The 25,127-nt window shown below is 36.3% G+C and overlaps 1 protein-coding gene across 4 annotated transcripts in view; it reads left to right on the top strand.

The window, feature by feature from the left end:
* SANBR (SANT and BTB domain regulator of CSR) overlaps nt 1-25,127 on the top strand; it is a 57,916-nt gene that overhangs the window by 23,144 nt on the left and 9,645 nt on the right. For all 4 annotated transcript variants that reach the window (XM_043917926.1, XM_043917924.1, XM_043917927.1 and 1 more), the window contains 8 exons: nt 1,307-1,393; nt 2,404-2,514; nt 5,325-5,448; nt 7,884-8,036; nt 13,971-14,116; nt 14,970-15,066; nt 16,024-16,056; nt 17,530-17,629. In XM_043917926.1, the coding sequence (XP_043773861.1) occupies nt 1,307-1,393; nt 2,404-2,514; nt 5,325-5,448; nt 7,884-8,036; nt 13,971-14,116; nt 14,970-15,066; nt 16,024-16,056; nt 17,530-17,629 (851 nt within the window). The remainder of the gene's footprint in view (nt 1-1,306; nt 1,394-2,403; nt 2,515-5,324; nt 5,449-7,883; nt 8,037-13,970; nt 14,117-14,969; nt 15,067-16,023; nt 16,057-17,529; nt 17,630-25,127) is intronic.

Raw genomic sequence — 25,127 nt, 5'->3', positions numbered from 1 at the left:
ATGTGAATTTTATAATCAGCCTGCCCATTTTCTCTTTCTTTTTCTCTCATGTATATACACACACATACACACCTGCAAATTTGAGGGTTAGTATTGAACCTGTAGATTTGGGAAGAGACATCTTAATAATATTGAGTCTTTCCATTCATGAACATGGTATAACTCTCTATTTATTTTAACAGGGTCTTATAGTTTTTAGTATAGAGACATTTTTCCTTTTTTTAAGTTAAATTTATTCCTTGGCATTTGAATTTTTTGGCCCTATTATAAATGCTATTTTTGTTTATTTCCTAATTGTTAACAAGAACATAGTGATAAAGACTGCCCAACATTTGGAAGATTCAACAAAGAAGAGTTAAGGAGCCTGAGAAGGAAGAGACAGAGGGTCAAAGGGAAGGCAAAAGGAAAGAGGGTTTCAAAAAAGAGGAAGCAATTAAGTGGTCAAATATGTGGAATGCTGCTACCATGTAGAGTAAGATGAGGACAGAAATGTGGTTGGTTGGATTTGAACAACTTTTTCCCAGATGTTTGCTCTGAATGATTACAGAAAAATTAAGTTCATGTCTAACATTATTGTATCATGTGCATGCTAAGTCACTTTAGTCATGTCTGACGTTTTGCAACACCATTGATTGTAGCCCACCAGGCTCCTCTGTCCATAGGATTTTCTAGGCAAAAATACTGAAGTGGGTTGCCATACCCTCCTCCAGAGGATCTTCCCAACCCAGGGATTGAGCCTGCATCTCTTAAATCTCTTGCATTGGCAGATGAGTTCTTTACCAGTAGCATCACTTGGGCGATCCAGATTATTATATTATGCATAATAGTAAAGTATTAATATTTATTGAATGTTTAATACTATGCCTGACACTCTTTAAAAACACTAAAACACTATCTCATTTAACCCTCTTAAAATCTTATGCATTTGAAATTAGTAGAAATAAGTTTCAGAGATTTTAAGTTGCCAAAGGTCATGTATGAAATTATTGGTAGACCCAGGATTGCTAAATTTCCCAAATCCTCAATCTGGAATTTTCCTTAACAAAGAACTGAAAGAGAGGTGGATATCCATGTGTCTCATTTTTCTTGTGAAAATTGGTTCTTGATCAAGCAATTCTCATTAGTAGGTTTACTTACTTAGAGCAGCAAAAAATGTATTATAAATTCCCAAGGAAGGACTCTCTAAGGACTTACTAGTCTTATTTTCTACGTGTGCAAATAGGTCAGCATTTATTTTCATCACTATCAAGTAGTTTTGATAAAGTGGATAGAGAAAATTAATTTGTTGGTCATTTGTTGTTACTAGTAAACTTTTTTGTAAGAAGATTGAGAGACTGTTTGATCCTGAGTACTTGAATCCAGATTCTCGGAATAATGCAGCAACATTATACAGGTATATTTTTCTTTAGTATGCTATATATTGCTGCTAAATTCTTTAATTTTAGTACATTTGAAATTTTCTTCTTGAATGTTTTTTGTATCATCTTTCTTTGTGTTGTTTTTTAATTTTTATACAATTTTAAAGGTTAGTTTCCATTTACAGTTATTACAAAATATTGGCTATATTTCTTATGTTGTACAATACATCCTTGAGCTTATCTTATACCCAGCAGTTTGTATTTCCCACTCCCCTACTCCTATTTTGCCCTTCCCTACACTTTCCCCACTGATGACCACTAGTTTGTTTGCTATTAGTCTGCTGCTTTTTTGTTATATTCACTAGTTTGTTGTATTTTTTAGATTCCACATATAAGTGATAACGTACAGCACTTGTCTTTCTTTGTCTGACTTGTTTCACTTAGCGTAATGCCCTCCATGTTTGTTGGTGCAGATGACAAAATTTCAGTTTTATGGTCAAGTAGTATTCCATTGTGTGTGTGTGTGTGTGTGTGTGTGTACTCACCACATCTTCTTTATCCATTCCTCTGTTAATGGACACTTGGGTTGTTAAATATCTTGGCTGTTGTAAATAATGCATCTGTTAACATTGGGGTGTATGTATCTTTTCAAATTAGGTGTGTTTTTTTTTAAATGTATACCCAGGAGTGAAATTGCTAGATCATGTGGTAGTTCTATTTTTAGTTTTTTGTGAGCCCTCATACTGTTTTCCACAGTGGCTGCACCAATTTACATTCTCACTAACAATGTACAGGTGTTCCCTTTCTCCATATCCTCACCAGCATTTGTTATTTGTGTTCTTTTTGATGATGTCCATTCTGACAGGTGTGAGGTGATATCCCATTGTGGTCTTCATTTGCATTTCCTTGATGATTAGATGTTGAAGATCTTTTCATGTGTGTTGGCCATCTATATTTCCTCTGTGGAAAAATGTCTGTTTGGTTCCTCTAGCCATTTTTTAATCAAGGGTTTTTTTTTTTTAATTGTATCTTTGTGTTATTATAGATGCTGTTTGTGTAAGAAACTTTTAACAAAAGAAACAGAAAGAAGAATTCCTTGCATTCCTGGAAAAATCAATGTGGATCAGCATGGAAATATTATATACATTCATATAAGGTGTAGTGAAAATAAAATACAGCTTCTTAAATGTGAATTAATGGTGTATTTATAAAGCAAAACTACTTTTAAAAGGAATGGGACAACATTTTTTCTTCATGTGATTCAACTTTGATTTAGAAAGATGGTACTTTCAAAGCAAAGTTGTTGTAAAAGTATATTTTATCTTGAAAGATGTTCTGATCAGTGCCGTTAAAATGATTTTTCACTGATAGATTTTAAGTGTTATATTGAATTTGACAAGAGAACCAGATTTAGTTTCAGATGAATTTTAGAGTGAGGCAAATTGTCTTTAAAATTGGATTTTCTGTATTTAGTCTTCATACTTCTTCAGTATTATATTAATGCATAGTTCTTTTGCATTCCCCTTAAGTTCAAAACTAGTTCTCATCCTGAGTTGGGGAGTAGGTGAAGAGGGTTATAAATAGGAATAATGTCTCAGGAAAACAAAAACTTTAAAATAACTCTGACAGTATCCTACTGCTAGTGATTTATTCAGAGAGGTAATGTTGATTTATGAAAGCACTTAGTAAGGATATTGATTGCTGTATATAAATAAAAAAATAAGCACTCAAATGATTAAATGAACTAAAATATGTCCATATAATAGTGTATATGTATAAAACACATCTAATTGATTCTGAATGTTCAGTCTTTGAGAATGTAAAAGAATATGTAGTGTGTGTTAGTTGCTCAGTCGTGTCCAACTCTTTGCAACCCCATGGACTGTAGCCCACCAGGCTTCTCTGTCCATGGAATTCTCCAGGCAAGAATACTGGAGTGGGTAGCCATTTCCGTCTCCAGGGGATCCTCTCGACCCCGGGATCAAACCCAGGTCTCCTGCATGACAGGCAGTTTCTTTATCATCTGAGCCACCAGGGAAGCCCAAAAGAATGAATAGTTACATACAAAATTGATAGTAAATTAAATAAGGAAAAAAAAAAAGGTTATAAAACAAAACTCAAGGGTCTTCCGTGGTGGCTCAGTGGTAAAGAATCCGCCTGTCATGCAGGAGACACAGATTCAATACCTGGTCTGGGAAGATCCTACCTGCTGTGGAGCAACTAAACCTGTGAGCCACAACTTCTGAGCCCACCGGCCACAACTGCTGAAGCCCAAACACTCTAGAGTCTATGCTCTGCAAGAAGAGGGCCCACCACAGTGAGAAGCCCATGCACCGCAACTAGAGAGTAACCCCTCCTGCTCGTCACAACTAGAGAAAAAGCCTGTGCACCTAGGAAGACCCAGCACAGCCAAATAAATAAATAAACTTTTTTTTTAAAAAAAACCGGAAACATGTTCATTAAATATTAACTGTGGTGTTACCTTAGAATGACAGTATTATGGATGATTTTCATTTGCTTTTTGCTTTTGTTCCTATATTAGAAATGTGATGTACTTTTATTAAAGAAAAAAATGTACAAATGTTAATTTCATATTGTAAACATTAAAACAGAAATCTAGAGAAAAACATGACATTTGACTCTAGTATTAATAGCACAGTCAACATTAAAATGTTTCATTTTTCTCTTCATATAATAAGGGGAATATAAGCACTTGGGATTTTATACTTTTTTATCTTGAGACTTGACTCACCTTTTGAAAATTACTTCTATTTTGACAGCAATAACTTAATATTACTGTATGAAAAAACAGAAACTAAATTTGACATCTGTTTTGTTGTTTTATTCAAAGTATTTTTCCTGCAAGTTAGCTATTGATGACATTTTTTTAATGTCTTTAAATAACTTAAAACAGATGTAATTTGTAATAACATGATGGCATTTTGTTGTATCTTGAACTAAAGACAAAAATAGCAAAATTCAAAAAGATTAAGGACTTAGAGAAGAATAGGAACTTGTTGCATGTAACGATAGCAAATGGAGTTTTAAGTCTTGTCTGTTTATTTAAATTTATATCATTGAACTTAAAAGTATATATTACTGAGACCTGATTGTATATTACTTTATTACTCCATTACTAGAAAATAATTTTGAAAATAATGTACAGAACTAATATATTAATGGAGTGTTTAAAATTACCAATAATTTATGATAGGTACAATTAAATATGTTCCATTTAGTGATATATGCTTAAGTCCTAACTGTTAGCCTGCTTAAACTGTATTTATTTTTAAGAGACTCCATACTTCTTTTTTCCTTCAGCTGTGCCAGGTCTTTGTTGCTTTGCGCAGGCTTTTTCTAGTTGTGGAGAGCAGGGGTACTCTTTGCTGTGGTGTGTGAGCTTCTCACTGCAGCGACTTCTCTTGTTGCAGAGCACAGGCTCTAGGCACACAGGCTTCAGTAATTGCAGCACGTGGGCTCGGTAGTAGCACTGTGTGGGGTCTAGGACCGGCAGGCTTCAGTTATTATGGCACACAGGCTTAGTAGCTGCAGCTCGCAGGCCTTAGACCATGGGCTCAGTAATCATCATGGTGCATGGGCTTAGTTGCTCTGTGGCATGTGGGATCTTCCTGGACGATGGATCAAACAGTGTTGCCTGCATTGGCAGATAGATTCTTAACCACTGGACTATGGGGGAAGTCCTTAAATTATCTTTAATTTATAACCCTTTATCTTGAGTAGTAAAATAATTTGGCATTCAGTCTGTGACACTTTTTTCTGTTGTCCACAGGAAAAAAACAATAAGATTCCCAAATGAAATTTTATCTAGCATTCAGTGTAGTCCCTTCCGTAGCCATCATTTAGGGAATGGTCTTGAAAATAAGCCACAAATTTAAAATTATTTGTTTAAAGCAAACTGTTTATATTGCTTACTTGTGAAATAATAACTGAGGCTCTTTTCCCTAGAGATAAAACTTGGGATGTTCATGAGTATTTGAATAGTCTTTTTGAAGAATTAAAATCTTGGAGAGATGTATATTGGCGCTTATGGGGAACAGTCAACTGGCTAACTTGTTCAAGATGTTATCAGGTGAGTTTTTTTTTTTTTTTTAAATATCCTGTTGTGTAACCACTGAGAGCAGGCTCTTTTGACATATGCTATTTAATTAGTTAGGATGTGTTTGTACAATATCTGACATCTTTTTAAGAAACTAGTGGCAGAAATAGTGGTGCTGTTAAACATTGCTTGCATCTGACCTCATTTCTCTTACTATGATTCTTCCTTTTTTATTTCCATTGCTGAAACAATCAATGACTTGATGAATTTTTATAAAACCAACAAGTTTTTAAGTGATCAAATTCATTTTTTTCAATGGAAAAAAGATACAGAATTCTTGTTGCCTTTCATTTATTTCCAGTCAAACTGTTTCTCTGTTAGCCCATAAATTTCTTTAGAAATTCAGAAACACCTTTGCAGACAGGATGCTATTGAGATGTGCCCTTCTTGTTATTAATAAAATAATTATGTTACCAAAACTGTTTTGTCCACTTCTTCTAAACGAAGGCTTAAAAGCACAAGGAAACTTACGATTTGAAGGTATTTATAATAAATCCTTTTATAAAATAATTAGATCTATTGGTCACAATCATTCCTATTAGTCCTATGTATAAATTCAGAGTGTTCTGCATAAAATATTTTATGACTCCTGTAGGTCTCCCTGCTCCCTCATTTTCAATAGAGTAAGGCAGCATAAAGAGCAACTTATTACAACCATCAGAGTGACAATTTTTTCAAACTGTGTAAGTTTCTTCCCAGTGACTCCCTATGTCCTCACAGTTTTTAAAAACTTGATTTATTGAAGTATAATTTCCATACAGTAAAATGTATCCTTTTTGTGAGGTTTGACAAACTCATACAGTCGTATAGCTACCACCACAATCAAAGCATAGACTCCTCCTGTCATCCTTAAAAATTCCCTTGTGGCTGTTTTTAGTCAGTTCCTTGTCCCATCTCAGCCTCTGACAACCACTGATCTGTTTACTGTCTCTGTAATTTTGACTTTTCCAGAATGTCATATAAATAGAATCATACAGTATTTAGCTTTTTGAGTCTAGTTTATTTTATGTAGCAAGATGGATTTGAAATTTATTCACATTGTTGTATCTGTCCATGTGTTCCTTTTTAGCCTTAGGTAGTAGCTCACCATAGGAATATACTACCGTATGTTTATCCCCTTACCAATGAAGGACTGCAGGTGCTTCTAGTTTGGGGCCATTATGAAGAAAGCATCTGTAAGCATGCCCATACAGGCTTTCGCATGAACGTTTCTCTTGAGTATTTACCTAGAAATAGGATTGCTGGGTTGTATGGTAAATGTAAACTTAACATTTATACCATGCTTAACAGTTTTTCAAAGTCCCTGAACCACTTTTTATCCTTTCCAGCTATGTATAGGAGTTCCAGTTGCCCCATATCTTTTCTAACACTTGATATTGTCAGGTTGATTTGGATTTTTTTTTCCCTACTTAATAGGTATATAGTTGTCCTCCCAACAGTGGAGTGTCACGTATAATCAAGGATATCAGGCTCCTAAAACCTGATTTGTTTAGCATGTCAGAATGCAGAAAATTTGAAGGATTTTTTTCCCCTTCTTCAAAGCAAATTGAATATTGATTTATAATATTTAATATTTATTGTGGAGAGTTTATAAACTCATAAAATAGTTTGTATGCAAAATACTTTGTATGAGTATGCACCTTACAGCTTTTATCAGACTCAAAAATTTTAATTGAAAGCTATTATTTGACAATCATAATTGGAACTAACTGCTACGAATTCTGAACTACAGACTGTCTTTTGTGTTCAGGATCAGTGCTTAAAATTGTTCATTTTATTTTCTTTATTTTACCAACTTACAAATGTATCTGGACAAGACTATTAATCTTATAATTAAACGTTAGTAAATTTTTCACTAGTGATTCAGTTACTCCATAGTTGTCACAGATAGAGTGATGTTAAGTATTTACCTTAAAAAATATGTCCAAGAATAAGGGAGGCAAAATTTTATTTAATTTTTTCCATTGGAAAACCTCTTTTGTGATAGGCCAATTATAAAATTAGATGTACATCAAGATCAATTTAACTCCTCTGAAATTCAAATAGCATTTTTGATTTTGCTTTTTAACAGCTTTGTTGAGGTATTATTACATGCCATAAAATTATTCATTTTAAGTGTACAATTTCCTGATCTTTAATAAATTTGGAATTGTTCAACCATCACCACCATCCAACTTTAGTACATTTCCATCACCCCAAAAAGATCCCTTGCATCCATTTGCAGCCACTCCCCAACCTAGTCTCACTTTTAATCCCAGGCATCCACAAATCTGCATTTTAGCTCTAGAGATGTGCCTTTTCTGTATATTTTATGTGATGGGACATACAATATGTGGTCTTGAGTATTTTTGAGATGTATAATTTCACTGTGGGAATAATACTTGATTTTATGTATTTCTTTTATTCAGACTTTTCTGTGCATAGAGTTTTCACACTGTCAGTATCACTCAGAGACAGTGATTTATCCTGCTGCAGGAAGTTCACTGAGTACTGTTGGCACTGGAATTTATCCCTGCTGTAACCAAAAGGTTCTTCGATTTGACCCCACTCAGCTTACGAAGGTAGATTTTGAAGGTTGCCCTTTTGTAATTACAGCACTTATTAATTAACACTTTGTATTTAAATATTTTCCTCTTTTATTGTTTTTAAAATGTAAATATATATTCATGTAGAAAAGATTTAACTACATAGGGAAGTATAGTAAAAAGTAGAAATCTCATTTCATACCACTCCCTCATTCTACTTCTCAAAGATAACCACTGTTCACAGCTTCCCTTAAGACCTTGTTTTATACATTTTAGGCACAGACTAAATGTTGTTTTTCACATTGGAAATAGAATCAGACTGTTCATCTTATTCTGTAATTTGCCTTTTTCACTTAACAGTGTACCTAGGTGATCATTCTGTATAATATTAACTGCTTTGTAGACTGTGTAGAGGTTAGGCTACAGATAATAATTTGTAAGTCTTCTTGTAAATGAGTGATCATTGAAACCAACAGATATAGGTGAGCATAAAAACGGGGATGGGGGAAGGGGAACTGGCTTATGCTATCATTTTCATAAACCTCAGTCATCTCCCTATGCAATATTGTTTTTCGGACTTTTATTTCCATCACCAGTCACATACACACCTGGGTGTTGTTTTCGCTTTGGCTCCATCTCTTCATTCTTTCTGGAGTTATTTTTCCACTTTTCTCCAGTAGCATATTGGGCACCTACCAACCTGGGGAGTACCTCTTTCAGTGTCATAGCTTTTTGCCTTTTCATACAGTTCATGGGGTTCTCGGGGCAAGAATACTGAAGTGGCTTGCCATTCCCTTCTCCAGTGGACCACGTTTTGTCAGAACTCTCCACCATGACCCGTCTGTCTTGGGTGGCCCTATACGGCACGGCTCATAGTTTCATTGCATTAAACAAGGCTGTGGTCCATTTGATCAGTTTGATTAGTTTTCTGTGATTATGGTTTTCATTCTGTCTGCCCTCTGACAGATAAAGATAAGAGGCTTATGGAAGCTTCCTGATGGGAGAGACTGACTGGAAAACTAAGAGAAGTAGAAGATATTAAGAAGAGGTGACAAGAATACACAGAAGAACTGTACAAAAAAGATCTTCACGACCCAGATAACCACAGTGGTGGTGTGATCACTCACCTAGAGCCAGACGTCCTGGAATGCGAAGTCAAGTGGGCCTTAGGAAGCCTCACTATGAACAAAGCTAGTGGAGGTGATGGAATTCCAGCTGAGCTATTTCAGAATCCTAAAGGATGATGCTGTGAAAGTTCTGCACTCAATATGCCAGCAAATTTGGAAAACTCAGCAGTGGCCATAGGACTGAAAAAGGTCTGTTTTCATGCCAATCCCAAAGAAAGGCAATGCCAAAGAATGTTCAAACTGCTGCACAATTGCACTCATCTCACATACTAGCAAAGAACTGCTCAAAATTTTCTAAGCCAGGCTTCAACAGTACATGAACCGTGAACTCCCAGTTGTTCAAGCTGGATTTAGAAAAAGCAGAGGAACCAGAGATCAAATTGCCAACATCTGTTGGATCATCAAAAAAGCAAGAGAATTCCAGAAAAACATCTACTTCTGCTTTATTGGCTATGCTAAAGCCTTTGTGTGGATCACAATAAACTGTGGAAAATTCTTAAAAATATGGGAATACCAGACCATCTGACCTGCCCCCTGAGAAATCTGTATGCAGGTCAAGAAGCAACAGTTAGGAGCGGACTTGGAACAACAGACTAGTTCCAAATTGGGAAAGGAGTACGTCAAGGCTGTATATTGTCACCCTGCTTATTTAATTTATATGCAGAGTACATCATGCGAAATGCCAGGCTGGATGATGCACAGGCTGGAATCAAGATTGCCAGGAGAAATTCGAATAACCTCAGATATGCAGATGACACCACCCTTATGGCAGAAAGTGAAGAGGAACTAAAGATCCTCTTGATGAAAGTGAAAGAGGAGAGTGAAGAAGCTGGTGTAAAACTCAACATTCAGAAAACTAAGATCATGGCATCTGGTCCTATCACTTCTTGGCAAATAGATGGGGAAACAGTGGAAACAGTGGCAAATTTATTTTCCTGGGCTCTAAAATCACTGCAGATGGTGACTGCAGCCATGAAATTAAAAGACACGTGCTCCTTGGAAGGAAAGCTATGACCAACCTAGACTGCATATTAAAAAGCAAAGACATAACTTTGCCAACAAAGATCTGTCTAGTCAAGGCTATGGTTTTTCCAGTAGTCATGTATGGATGTGAGATTTGGACTATAAAGAAAGCTGAATGCCAAAGAATTGATGCTTTTTTACTGTGGTGTTGAAGAAGACTCACTGAGAGTCTCTTGGACTACAGGGAGATCGAGCCAGTCAGTTCTGAAGGAAATCAGTCCTGACCGAATGTTCACTGAAAGGACAAACTCCAGTACTTTGGCCATTTGATGCGAAGAACTGACTCATTGGAGAAGACCCTGATGCTGGGAAAGATTGAAGGCAGGAGAAGAAGGCGATGACAGAGGATGAGATGGTTGGATGGCATCACCAACTCGATGTACATGAGTCTGAGCGAGCTCCGGGAGTCGGTGATGGACAGGGGTGCCTGGCATGCTGCATTCCATGGGGTCACAAAGAGTCGGACGTGACTGAGCAACTGAAATGAACTGAACTGAACAGTCGTCTCCCATGAGTTATATTTAAGGAAAAGAAAACTGTGGCTTTTACCATTTTCTAAGACAATCCCCCTAAATAAAGGACTATGTACACAATTATTAAAATAAGTACTTGCAATCTTTCCTTAAATAACAATCCTAGATTAAATATTCTCAAACAGAAATGGCAAAGGGAGGAAGGAGCTGGTGAATAATTTCCTCAGGAAGCTATAATATGACTCACTGCAGTGAAGACCCTGGATTATTAGCAATTTAATTAAACATTTTGGTAGTTTTCTTGGTTAGAATAAAGATTGCTTTCATAAAGGTTACATTTGTAGCCACTGATTTAAGGTCCAAGATTACAGAGTGACTAGTTTTGCTTTTTTTTTTTTTTTACCTTTACTGTATTCATAAACATGCTGAATCAAGTGTTTTTTTCCTTTCTACATATTTTGATTTTTATTTCACACATATATCTCCATGGTCTGGCGTATCTGGGCTCTGACTGGTTGAAAATTCTGACTTAACAATTCTGTAATTTTAAGAACCATCAGAAACTTTTTCTATTAATTTGATCACAAAAATAAATTATGAACTTCCTCAGAAGACTTTTATACTATAATTATCGATTTATTTACTATTTATTGCAATTCTAAGGCACAGAAGGGCTTTACCACCAGTGTGATCTCCTATACATGTCAGTGCCCCAAAAGATTACTTAGTAATTATTCTTTCCATCATTTAGAACATTGGTTCTCAAACTTTTGCACTCAAGATCTCTAACAAAATCCTAAAAGCTGAGATTCCTAGAGAGCTTTTATTTATGTAGGTTATATCTATCACTATTTACCTTTGGAAATTAAAACAGAAAAAGTTAATTCATTGAAAGAGAATAATAAGCTCATTACATGTTAGCATATTTTTATGAAAAATAACTATATTTTCCAAAGCAAAAGAATAAGTGAAACTAACACTGCTTGACATTTTTTATAACTCTCTTCAATGTCTGAATTAAGAGAAAACAGCTAGATTCTCAGATGTGTTTCCACATTGAACTTGTGGGTAGTCTTTCTTAAAGGTTAGTTACAATGGGAATAAAAATCAAGGAACTTTTCCTGTTCTGCTATCTCAAAATCCACTGATGTGGGACTTTGCTGGACATCGGGTGGTTAAGAATCTGCCTTTCAATGCAAGCGACAGAGTTTTGATCCCTGGTCAAGGAACTAAGATCCCTTATGCCACAGGTCATCTGAGCCTGTGTGTCTCAGCTAGGGAACTCTCACACTCTAGAGCCTGTGCTCTACAACTGGAGAAACCCCGATACGGCATCTGGAGAAATGCCACACACTGCAGTGAAAACCCAGCACAGACAAAATAAGTAAATAAATGTTCCCCAACCTGACCTATGTAGATCCATGTGATCTCAGTAAACATCCTAACAGGTTTTCTTTAATCAGGAATGTTGCTAAGCTGATTCTAAAATATTTATGGGAATACAAAAGGCCAAGAATAGGTAAGAGACTCTCAAAGAACGTAAAGGTAGAAGTACTGGGTTGGCCAAAATGACTTATCAGGTTTTTCCATGACAGCTTAGGGATCTGAAAGAACTTTTTGGCCAACCCAATACTTTCTCTGCTTAATATCAAAATTTATTGTAAGTCTTGGTGATTATGACAGGGTGATATTGATGAAGATTAAACAGATGGACCAATAAAAGAGAATGAAATACATTTGAACTTTGAACAACACTGATTTGAACTATGTGGGTCCACTTATACCTGGATTTTTAAACATAAATACGTACGGTACTGTATATATAATATGCAGTTGGTTGAGTCCATGGATTTTTGTATATATGGGACTCGTGGAACCATTTCCCCAGAGATACTGAGGAATTCTGTACTTGAAGCTACCTGGATACTTGACTGTGACAGAGGTGACATTACAGAGCAGTGGGCACATGATGGACTTTCCAGGAAGAGGTACTGGCACATTGGGACATCAAAATGGGAAAAAAATGGTCCAGACTAGTCCCCCAAAAGTCTGTATGTGGAACTTACCTGATAGTCCAGAGGTTGAGAATCCGCCTGCCAAAGCCGGTGACACAGGTTCAGTCCCTGGTTGATCCCTGATCTGGGACGCTGCCACATGCCACCAGACAGCTAAGCCCATGTGCCACAACTACTGAGCCTGCGCCCTAGAGTCTGTGTTCTGCAACTAGAGAAGCCACCGTAATGAGAAGCTCATGCACCGCAGCTAGAGAGTAGTTCCTGCTTGCTGCAGCTAGAGAAAGCCTACTCACAGCCACGAAGACCAATACAGCCTTAAATAAATACATATTTTTTAAAAGCCTATATATGAGGCAAAGCTGATAAAGCTATTAAAAGATAATACCATAAAGGAAGAAATTTTAAATTCAAGTACATTAGCTACATTAAATAACTGAAACTGAGGAGGCAAACTCACAGGTGGGACCGGATATTAGCAACACATAGCCATAAAAGGCTGATATTAAGATTTTTTTAAACTTGTACAAATTAATAGAAAAAGACAATAGGAACTTCACACAAGGACATTCCTCATTGTCCACTAAACATAGAAAGGATTTCAACCTCATTTTTAATTGGGGAAATGCAGATTAAAACCACAGTCAGATACCACTACATGCTCACCAGAATGATTACAATTACCAAGTGTTATCAAGACCGTAAAGAGCACTCTCATACACTTCTGTTAGTCATTTAATTTGGTACACATGAGCACTTGTGTATCAGGAAACATGTTAAAGAATGTTCATAATACTACTACTTAGAATAGTTCCAAACTGGAAACAACCCACCCGCCAACTATGGAATAGATAAGCAAATGATAATTACTCATATAGAGAAATACTGTGCATATATTAATAGTTACATGCAATAACATGGTTGAATCACAAAAACATAGCATTAAAACAAATGAGACAAAACTAAACTACAGTGTTTAGAGATGTATCCTTAAGTGGTAAAAGGATAAAAGCAAGGAAGGAAGTACCAAAAAAGTCAAGGTAGAGGTTATCCTTTGAGAAAGAAGAGGTGGTTTTGGTTGGGAATGGCCCTGTGGGAATCCTGGAGTATTGTCAGTATTCTGTTTTTAGTGTGGATTGTGTTAAATGGATATTAGTTAAGGTATGCATGTATGTTTCATGCTCTTTTCTGTATGAGTAATATTTTTTCTTAAGAAAAAGTTGTAAACTCATTCATGGGATGGTGTGACAGAGCAAAAAGGAACAGAAACCATCATCTTTAAAGGAATGTTTCTATAAAGAACCAGCCTCTCAGATTTAGTCTTTTACATAACAGGGTTGTAAAGTAAAGGACCATATGGTTACTCTTCGTGATCAAGGTGAAGGTGAAGATTTGCTGTCCTGTCCAACTGCCAAAATACTAGATGATCTGCACAAACACAAAGATGTCATCCTTGTGCCTTTTGCTAAAGATACAATTAGGTGAGGTGAGGGAAAGAAGCCCTGTACTGTAGCTTTATTCAATTAGTGGTTCTCATCCTAGAATCTTCTACCCCCAGTGCTTCCCCAAATCAGTAATGGTGGTCCTTAAGTAGTTATTTCAGAAAGCCTAGTTGAAATTGTGTTAGCTTACAATAAGAGCAAGCATGTGTTTATTTGATGGGGGAGGGGGGGGCTCAAAATATTAGAAGTCCAAGAGGAAGAGAAACTAATAATAGGAGTTCCTGGTGACTGAAAGGATGAGGCCCACAATCCAGTTTTTGAGGGTTTCAAAAAATGTTCCCAAGTTACTTGAGACCATCTTAGCTTGACTGATAGAACTAAAAAAAAATTGATGGTTGCAACAAGTTATCTTTGCCTAGATTTGAACTCCTTGGATTCAGTAATTAATGCAGTCACTTCCATCATTCTGCAGTTACAATGGGCTATCAGGTTGGGGGTAGGAGGACCCTCTAACAAAAGCTGTTCTCAAAACAGTATCCACCATTGTAGCCTATTTTACCACCTGGCAGGTATGATGCTTGAGTGTAAGTGGTGCTCCCCCCATACGGGGTGACTTCTGCTGGGGGAATCATGAGATGCATTAAGAAATGTAAATGTTGAATGGCATACCTTATACTTAAGAACTATATTTCTGAAGAGCGATTTATAGAACATTTGCAGTTAAAGCAGTATTGTTTGCATTTAAATTCTTAAGAAATTGTGGCATTCCCTGGTGGTCCAATGGTTAGGACTCTGCGTTTTTATTACTGGGACCTGGGTACAATGCAGGCAAAAAAAAAGAAAGAGCTTAAGAAATTGGACACTTCTTCCTAAAATGTCTTTTTCTTTCAAGTGATTCTGGTGGTCCCTGTGATGAAAAGGGTCTAGACTGTGATGTTTTACTGGAGCCAAATACACCATGGGGCCCCAAGAGTGGGGAGCTTAATGCTGTAAGTAGCTTGTTTCATTTATTTTTTATTTATAAAAACAACTGATGATATCTAATCTTTGACAGAAATATGATCAGTTTAAATTAATACTGCAGTTTTCATTAATAGGCATTTACTGACTATCATAACAAAGTGTTATGCTGAATTAACAGGACTATAAGGCTGATATTTTCCTTGCCCTCAAAGAATTAATAATCAAATTTGGGGGGAAAATATAGTCTTCAGGGTTTATTATGGACAAATAGTGATTTGCAGAATAAAGATAATATGAATGGGATATGTTATCCCCTTAGCCCTATAAACTTTTTTGGTGTAAAATTCTCTTTTTTTAAATTGTATTCAGTAATGCATTTAGTTTTTCCAAGGTTTCAAAACTGAGATGTTTTTAAGGTGACTGGAAAGCTTTGATGCGTTTGATTCCTGTGACTAACAGCCAGGAAGTCTCTATTTGCCTGTGAACATCCTGTCTTTGTGTTAGTTGAAGTAGCATTTACCTAAGAAAGTGAAATATCCCATGTAAAATGTGCTATAAGCTTCAGATTGCTATTAGTGTTTAATTATTGACATTTATTTATAAATTGTATATAAAATAGAAAATTTCTTGAATATCCATATATATATGGTTCTTTAATTTATAATAAAATATAAACATTAAAAAGTGAAATAATTAACAAAATAACAAATTATATTATCTCTGTATGTGATTTATTTGTCCTTTAGAAATGACACTAGGAAATGTTGGGTTTTTTTTCTTTTTTTTTTGTAAACATACACATTTTTCTCTAGGCAGGGAATATAAAAGATCGTACTATATCATTTTTAGATGAGATATTTCACCCTAGAAGGGAGCCATACTTGTAACTTTCTCTAACTCTTCTACACCATCCACATGAAAATAAGGAGCTGCTATCTAAGTAGATGCTTATGTATTAATCTCTTATTTGGCTTTTTTTATAGTTCTTATCACTGAAAAACTGGACTCTGCAGCTGGTAAGTGAGTGACTATATTTCACTTTCATAAATCTTTCTCCCTACATCAAAGTTTAGTTTAATAGAATCTTATAAATATTTTATAGTGAAGTGAGTGAAGTGAAAGTTGCTCAGTCATGTCTGACTCTGTGACCCCATGGACTACTATACAGTCCATGGAATTTCCTAGGCCAGAATACTGGAGTGGATAGCCTTTCCTTTCTCCACAGGATCTTCCCAACCCAGGGATCAAATCTAGGTCTCCCACATTGCAGGCAGATTCTTTATCAACTGAGCTATTGGAGAAAACCCTTATTTTATAGGTGTTAGTTAAATGTGTAGCATCCTTTTCAGCATCTATAATTTCACATTTACTAAAAATATCGTTGTCTTCCCTCATATCTCAGTTGGTAAAGAATCCACCTGCAATGCAGGAGACCCCGGTTTGATTCCTGAGTTGGGAAGATACGTTGGAGAAGGGATAGGCTACCCACTCCAGTATTCTTGGGCTTCCCTTGTGGCTCAGCTGGTAAAGAATCCGCCTGCAATGTGGGAGACCTGGGTTCGATCCCTGGGTTTGGAAGATCCCCTAGAGAAGGGAAAGGCTACCCACTCCAGTATTTTGGCCTGGAGAATTCCATGGACTGTAAAACAGACATATACTCCTTTATCTGGCTGCATAACCCATAAGCTTTCTTCCCCCCCCCCCTTAAGTTTTCTTAAAGGACCTTTTTAGAAAGGCACGTGGAAGTCATATTTAAAATATTGAACAAAACAACAAATCAGTTAAGTTCCATTTATTTGGTTGGTTGATTGACTTATTGTTTGTTCCTGCCTGTTTGCCATTACTATGCCATCTGCCACCAGTATTCACAAGAATGGAATAGAAATTTGAATCAGTGATAACAGACAGGAGGGTGGATAGATGCAGGAAATTGATGTGGATATGTTTAATCCAGGACCACATTCACCCAGAGAATTTGCACATGTGCCTATTTGTTGTTTAGTTGCTAAGTCATGTCTGACTCCTTTTCAACCCCATGGACTGTAGCCCACCAGGCTCCTCTGTCCATGGGATTTCCCAGGCAAGCATACTGGGGTGGGTTGCCATTTCTTTCCCCATTGCTTGTTTATGAGACTACATTAATATTGACAATTATTGTATTTTAACTTAATTTTAATACTCAAGGAAAATATTTTCAGTTGAGAAATAGAGTTGCAGTTCAGCAAATACTAAGTACCTATAATGTGCCCATCACTCTGCTAGAATCTATGAAAATAGTAAATTTTCTAAATATTTCATGTAATGTTATCCTGTCTTAAATGTAGGCATTCTTAGATCCATTTCCCAAATGTTGTGCTAGGCAGTGGTCATTTCATCAGTTCTTGTTTGGCTCATTCATCCAAAATAAGTATATAAATGTGTTTGGAAGAATTCATTGGTGATGTGATAAGATAAAATTTTAATATGGTATGTTTTGTTTTTTATTTTAGAAACAACAGTCATTATTTTCAGAAGAAGAAGAGTATACCACTGGGTCCGAGGTCACTGAAGATGAAGTTGGAGATGAAGAAGAAGTATCCAAGAAACAAAGTATGGATTTCTAGGTTGAGACTCCACTCGCTTTTATAAGGAGGCTGCATCCTGGAGGATTTAGTGCAGGGATGAGGAAGGGGCTTTATAAGTCTGCGTGGTAGGTTACAATGTGGAAAAAATAATAGAGGCTTCCTCAAGATTCTCTAATGCTGACGCTAATACAGAACACTCATAAAGTTATTTTTAAAAAGTGAGGTATTACTAAGAAATAATCCTCCGAGTTTTCGTTTCAGGTATAACTTAATGGGTTTCTCAAAATGTGTAACTACATCAGTATACCTGAGATGATTTGAAATGACACTCAAATTCATTTAATAATAATAATTATTATAATTAAATAATTATTTAATTTAATAAAATTAACAATAATTTTATTATAATAATATATTATAATAATAAATAATAAATTAACTTAATAAAAAATAATAGTCATCAAAGTATGATTTTTTTTTACAATTAAAAATATTATTTCATACAACCGCAAAATGAACTTGTATCAAAAATTTTTAACTCATTAGTGAGAGAAATAGCAGAGAAAAGCTAGGGTTAGAGTTAGGCATTTGACTATTCAGGTATTTATAGGCATTTGAAAAAAGAACGTTAAAAAAAAGATTGCAAATTAGATACAAAACTGATTAATGTTCTACAGGGCAGTAATTCCATAATCTTTGGGGTTATCTTTCCTATTAGAAATAATTTGCTTTTCTCTTAGACATAAAAATTTGCATGGTAACTTGAAACTTCACAGCGTCTAGGCCTTCATCAATAGGCATTTTTCTCTTTATTACTATATTTCACTTGCTTGTATGTACTTTGTTAAAGATTTTTTATTAGTGTTCATGAGGGATATTTGTAGTTTTTTTATGATGTCTTCAAATTTTGTTATCAGGTTAATACTGACCTCATAAAATGAGTTGGAAAATGTTCACTACCCTTTTCTGAAAGAATCTGTGTAGTATTTGTATTCTTTGGCCCTAAAATGTATGATAAAATTTAGCAGTGAAGTCATTTGGGCCTGGAGTTTTCTTTATCGGAAGACTTTTAACTATGAATTCAGTGTCTTTTATTAATATAGTGCTATTCAAGTTTTCTATTTCTTCTTGAATCTGTGTTGACAACTTCTTTCAAGGAATATGTCCATTTTATCCAAATTGTCAGTGTCAGATTTATTAGCATGAGGTTGCTCCTAGTATTTTCTTATCCTTTTCTATCTGCAGGATCTCTGGTAATGTCCCTCTTTCATTCCTGGTATTGTTAATTTGTGTTTTATATTCCTTTTTTCTTGATCAGTTTAGCTACAGGTTTATTAGTTTTATTGATCTTTTCCAGGAACCAGCTTTTGATTTCATAGACTTTCTCTGTAGTTTGTCTATTTTATATTTCATTGATTTTCAGTCTTATATTTACTGTTTCCTTCCTTGAACTTACTTTGGACTTAATTTCCTCTTTTTTCTAGCTTCTTAATGTGGAAACTTAAATCATTGATTTTTTACTTTCTTTTCTAGTATAAGCATTTAAAACTATAAGACTCACTCTAAACACTGCTTTTAACACAGATTTTGGTATATCTTGTTTTCATTTATATATAATACAAAATATTTTCTAATTTCCCTCATGATTTTGTCTTTGACCCATGTATTGCTCAGTAATGTGTTTAATTTCCAAATATTTTCCGATTTTCTGAATACTTTTCAGTTGTGGATTTCTCATATAATTCCATTGTGATCAAAAAATGTACTGTCTGTGCTTTCATCTTCTAAGTTTTATTGACACATGTTCCAGATGTGCATGAAAACAATGTGAATTCTGTTATTGGTGGAGTAGTCTGTAAATGTAGAATGAAGTCAGTTTGATTTTCTAGTGCTCATTTTCTGACTGCTTGTTCTATCAGTTAGTAAGAGATTAGTATTGAAATCTCAAGCTATCATGTTAATTTATATATTTTTCCTTTCAAGTCTGTCAGCTTTCGCTTTATGTATGGGTTAGAGCTTTGTAACTGGGCACATATACAATTACAGTGTATTGACTCTTTTATCATGGTATAGTTTCCCAGATGGCACAGTGGTAAAGAATCTGCCTGCCAATGCAGGAGACTCAAGAGACATGGGTTCAATCCCTGGTTTGAGACAATCCACTGGAGTAGGAAATGGCAACTGACTCCAGTATTCTTGACTGGAAAATTCCATAGAGAGAGGAGCCTGATGGATTACAGTCCATGGGGTCTCAAAGAGTCAAAGACATGGCTGAGCAGCAGGCATGGCATGACATAGTATGTGTTTGAGCTTTGTAACTAGGCATGTATGCATTTATAGTGTGCTGACTATTTCATCATGATGGAGCCCTCTTTATTTATAGTAGAACTGCTTATCTTAAAGTCTGTCTTGTTTAATTTTAAGATAATCACTCTAGATTTGTTTTGTTTACCATTTGAATGACATATCTTTCTTCTATCCTTTTATTTTCAACGTTGGAGTTCTTAATTTGAAGAATATATCTTGTAGATAGCATATTGTTGGAAATTGCTTTCTTGTCCAGTTTGACAATCTCTGCATTTTGATTGGACCATTTATTGTATTTATATTTAATGTGTTTAGTTGATATGGTTGTGTTAGGTTTGCCATTTTGCTATTCATTTTCTAGTTGGCTCAAATGTTTTGTTTCTCTGTTTCTCCTTTCCCGCTTTTTTTGTGCTAAGAAAATAATTTTAGTATATTATTTAAATTATTAGCTTTTTAGTTATATTTCTTTGCATTTGATTGTTCTAAAGATTTCAACATGCCTTTTTAATCTATCACGGTCTACTTAAAGGTAATATGAATTACTCCAGGTAGAATATTAACATAAGAACCTTTAGAGAAGGGAACAAAGAAAAATATATACCTTTAGTCCTTTGTATTTACCAACATGTTTATCATTTGTTTCTATATCTTTGTTACCATCTGATGTTATTTTCTTTCATTCATTCATTCATGAGTGAGTGAAGGTCTCTCAGTGTGTCCGACTCTTTGTGACCCCATGGATTCTTTACCAACTGAGCATGAAGGAGTTCTTATTTCCTGTAGTGCAAGTATACTGCAAGTGCACTAGTGAATTGTTTTTATTCACCTGAAAATGTCTTTATTTTGCTTTTGTTTTTGAAGTACAGTTTTCTCAATTTATAATTCGTGATTAACAACTTTTTTCTTTTAGCACTTCTTTTTAAATTTGGAGGATAATTGCTTTATAATGTTGTGTTGGTTTCTGTCATACAACAGCACTAATCAGCAGTAGCTGTATAACTATATATCTATATATCTCCTTCTTTCAGCGCTTTAAATATGTCATTTCAATGTCTTCTGGCCTCCATTGTTTCTGAGAAGTTAGTCCTTATGATAAAAATTTTCCCGTTATGTATGTAATGTACACTTTTAATCTCGCTGCTTTTGAGATTTATCTTTTTATTTTTGACTTAGAAGCTTGACTATGACACGCCTAGATGTGATTTTCTTTGTGTTTATTTTATTTGGGATTTGTTGAACTTCTTGAATCTATAAATTGTTATCTTACAATCATTATTTCTCTAAGTATTTTTTGTGCCCCTTTCTCACATTTGTTGTCTGGGTCTCCAATATACCTGTGGCCTTTTGATATTGTCTTGGAGGCTCTGGGTGTTTTCTTCAGTCATCTCTCCCCCCGATTGGATAGTTTCTAATCCTTAACTTCATATTCAGTGATTCATTTTTCTGCCATTTCAGATTTTCTTTTGAGCCTATCTGGTACATTTTTTCACTTTTTCATTTCAGTTATACCTTTCAGCTCTAGAATTTCCCCCCTGGTTCTTCTTTTATACTTTATGTGTTGAGATTTTCTCTACCATTTTTCCTTTGAACATATCTGTAACAGTTGCTTTGAAATTATTGTCTCCCAAGTCCAACATGCTGGTCTTCTCAATCAGTTTTTATTAACTATTTCTTCTGAGTGGATCATACTTCTCATTTTCTTTATCTCATGACTTTTGGGTGAAAACTAAATACTGTAGGTTATCTTTGTGCAACTCTGAAACCTTTTATTCTCCTAAGAATTGTTGGTATTTTTGTTCTTATAAGGAGTTAACCTGCCTAAGCCACACTGCAAAATCTGTCTCCCTGCTGGTGTCTTTGCACAGGTTTTTTCACCTGCTAGCTGCTGCTGCTTCTGCCTGCCCCCCACCTCAAAGGCCACACCAGCCTGTGTAGTTTAGTGAGCTTCTTATGGTCCTATGTCTCTGGTTTCTCATAAAGTTCAGGTGGAGGAAAGAAATCTGCTCTGGGTTCCTTCATGGTCGCCAAAACTGTTGACTGAAAAAATATATTCACATTCTGAAAGTAGAGAGCTGTTTGATCTGGTGGGAATGTTTAGGACGCTGAGCCCAGGAGACAGTATCTCAGTAGCTCCGAGAAGACTGCTCCATGGAGGCAGGGGGACGTTAGGCTATATACAGTTCAGTTCAGTTCAGTCGCTCAGTCATGTCTAACTCTTTGCGACCCCATGAATCACAGCACGCCAGGCCTCTCTGTCCGTCACAAACTCCCGGAGTTTACTCAAACTCATGCCCATTGAGTCGGTGATACCATCCAGCCATCTCATCCTCTCATCCCCTTCTCCTCCTGCCCCCAATCCCTCCCAGCATCAGGGTCTTTTTCCAATGAGTCAACTCTTCGCATGAGGTGGCCAAAGTACTGGAGTTTCAGCTTCAGCATCAGTCCTTCCAATGAACACCCAGGACTGATCTCCTTCAGGATGGACTGGTTGGATCTCCTTGCAGTCCAAGGGACTCTCAAGAGTCTTCTCCAACACCACAGTTCAAAAGCATCAATTTTTCGGTGCTCAGCTTTCTTCACAGTCCAACTCTCACATCCATACATGACCACTGGAAAAACCATAGTCTTGACCAGACGGACCTTTGTTGACAAAGTAATGTCTCTGCTTTTTAATATGCTATCTAGGTTGGTCATAACTTTCCTTCCAAGGAGTAAGCGTCTTTTAATTTCATGGCTGCAGTCACCATCTGCAGTGATTTTGGAGCCCAAAAAAATAAAGTCTGACACTATTTCCACTGTCTCCCCATCTATTTCCCATGAGGTGATGGGACCAGATGCCATGATCTTAGTTTTCTGAATGTTGAGCTTTAACCCAACTTTTTCACTCTCCTCTTTCACTTTCTTCAAGAGGCTTTTTAGTTCCTCTTCACTTTCTGCCATAAGGGTGGTGTCATCTGCATATCTGAGGTTATTGATATTTCTCCCAGCAATCTTGATTCCAGCTTGTGCTTCTTCCAGCCCAGCGTTTCTCCTGATGTACTCTGCATATAAGTTAAATAAGCAGGGTGACAATATACAGCCTTGACATACTCCTTTTCCTATTTGGAACCAGTCTATTGTTCCATGTCCAGTTCTAACTGTTGCTTCCTGACCTGCATACGGGTTTCTCAAGAGGCAGGTCAAGTTTGCATAGAGCAGGCAGTCTGAACATCAAGATCAGTTATCAAGTGAAGGAATTTAGCATTCTGTGTATGGGAAGATGCAAGTCTTTGGGCTCACTGAATTTATTTCTTTCATATGTACCTCAGCTCTCTGGGGCCAATCCTGTTTCCTTGTTCACCTTGCTTCTTGCATTCCCCCAACTTCTCAGCAGTCACCATGGAGGGTGGCAGCATCTGCAGGATGACAGTTTGGGGAGTTTAGTGGTCAGCCAAGGAAAGAATTTATTGGGGGGTGCACCTGCTTAGTGGTTTCCCTGCTTTGGGGTTCCCCCTAGATTCCTACTTGTTTTTCCAGTCCCAGGTCTAACCTGTGATAATTCAAGCCAGCAAGACTCTGAGAAGCTCAAGCTAAAAACAGTTTGGGGAAGTCATTCAAAGGCACAGGAAACGTGCCTCCTCTCACAGAGAGCAGTTCTGTCTTGCAGTGCTCAAAACCCCACCCTAATTCATTTGAATCAGTCCTAATGAGATGGATGAAACTGGAGCCCCTTATACAGAGTGAAGTAAACCAGAAAGATAAAGAACATTACAGCATACTAACACATATATATGGAATTTAGAAAGATGGTAACGATAACCCTATATGCAAAACAGAAAAAGAGACACAGAAATACAGAACAGACTTTTGAACTCTGTGGGAGAATGTGAGGGTGGGATATTTCAAAAGAACAGCATGTATACTATCTATGGTGAAACAGATCACCAGCCCAGGTGGGATGCATGAGACAAGTGCTCAGGCCTGGTGCACTGGGAAGACCCAGAGGAATCGGGTGGAGAGGGAGGTGGGAGGGGGGATCGGGATGGGGAATACGTGTAAATCTATGGCTGATTCATATCAGTGTATGACAAAACCCACTGAAATGTTGTAAAGTAATTAGCCTCTAACTAATAAAAAAAAAAAACAAAAAACCCACCCTAGTTTCTGCTTGCCTTTTTAGCTGAGCTTCCTAGGGTTTCCCGTGTACTTGCATAGTTTAACATTCAGCTCAGAATTTGGGCATAGTTCATGTTCACATTTTAGGCCTCAGATCTCTTTCTTGTTTCCAAGTTTTCCCCTTTGAATTCCTAGCTTCTCTGTTGCTTTGAACTCTGTCATTTTCTCCCTGCAACTCAAGGTTATGATTTTCCTCCCTGAGCTGGGGAGGAGGGGGAAGGTGCCCTCAGATAAGGGAGCTTTTTTCACATGTAAACAATGAACTTTCTCTCTTCCTTTGATTATTCTCCAATACCTGCAGATGATTGTTTATACTATTTTTGTTCTGTTTTTATCATTATTTTGGGGGAAGGAATTGTCCACCCTTTCACACTGCTGTTATCATGTAGCCCACCCTGTCATGGATTTTTAGCAATATAACACTTGTTAATCTCCCACATTAACAGAGAGACACATGTCAGGGGCCCAGGGCCAGCACACAGATAAATCTATCTAGATTCTAGATGTTGTTTTGTCTTTATTCTGTTATCTTCAAGGTTGTCTTCTATGTAGCACGTTTTACAGGTTTTTTATTTATGGTAGTGATGAAGTTTCTTTTTTAAGATAGAGCAAAAACTGTAAAGATGGTGTACAAATAATTGATAATTGGGAAACAGCAATCTAATGTATTATTATCAACCTTCCAGCCTTGTTTTTTGATAAATACTTCTTTCCTCTCCCTCTTTTTTTGCCTGTCTCCTTTCTCCACTAAACTGTCAGCCAAGAGTAAGGTCCGAATGTTCACTGCAGGAATGCCCTCATTTCGAATACAGTTTATCCCAGATCTGCATCTTCCCAGGATCATTTATGTTCTACCTCCATTTTTACCCTCATAGCCCAACCTCCTGTGTGAACAAAGGCATTTTAAAGATTGTGTTTGTGTGAACTCTTCTTTCCTCCCCTTCTCAATTTGTGATTTTCTAGGTTACAGTTATTTTTTATATTGAAAAATTTGAAATTAGGAGATGACTCCACTGTCACGTTAGATTCAGGGAAATAAATATGTGTAATTTCTCCAACAT

The sequence above is a fragment of the Cervus elaphus genome, chromosome 11 (genome assembly GCF_910594005.1).
Source record: "Cervus elaphus chromosome 11, mCerEla1.1, whole genome shotgun sequence".
Classification (NCBI taxonomy): Eukaryota; Metazoa; Chordata; class Mammalia; order Artiodactyla; family Cervidae; genus Cervus; species Cervus elaphus.
Note: the sequence above shows the minus strand (reverse complement) of the source record. Positions and strands in the feature narration are given on the sequence as shown.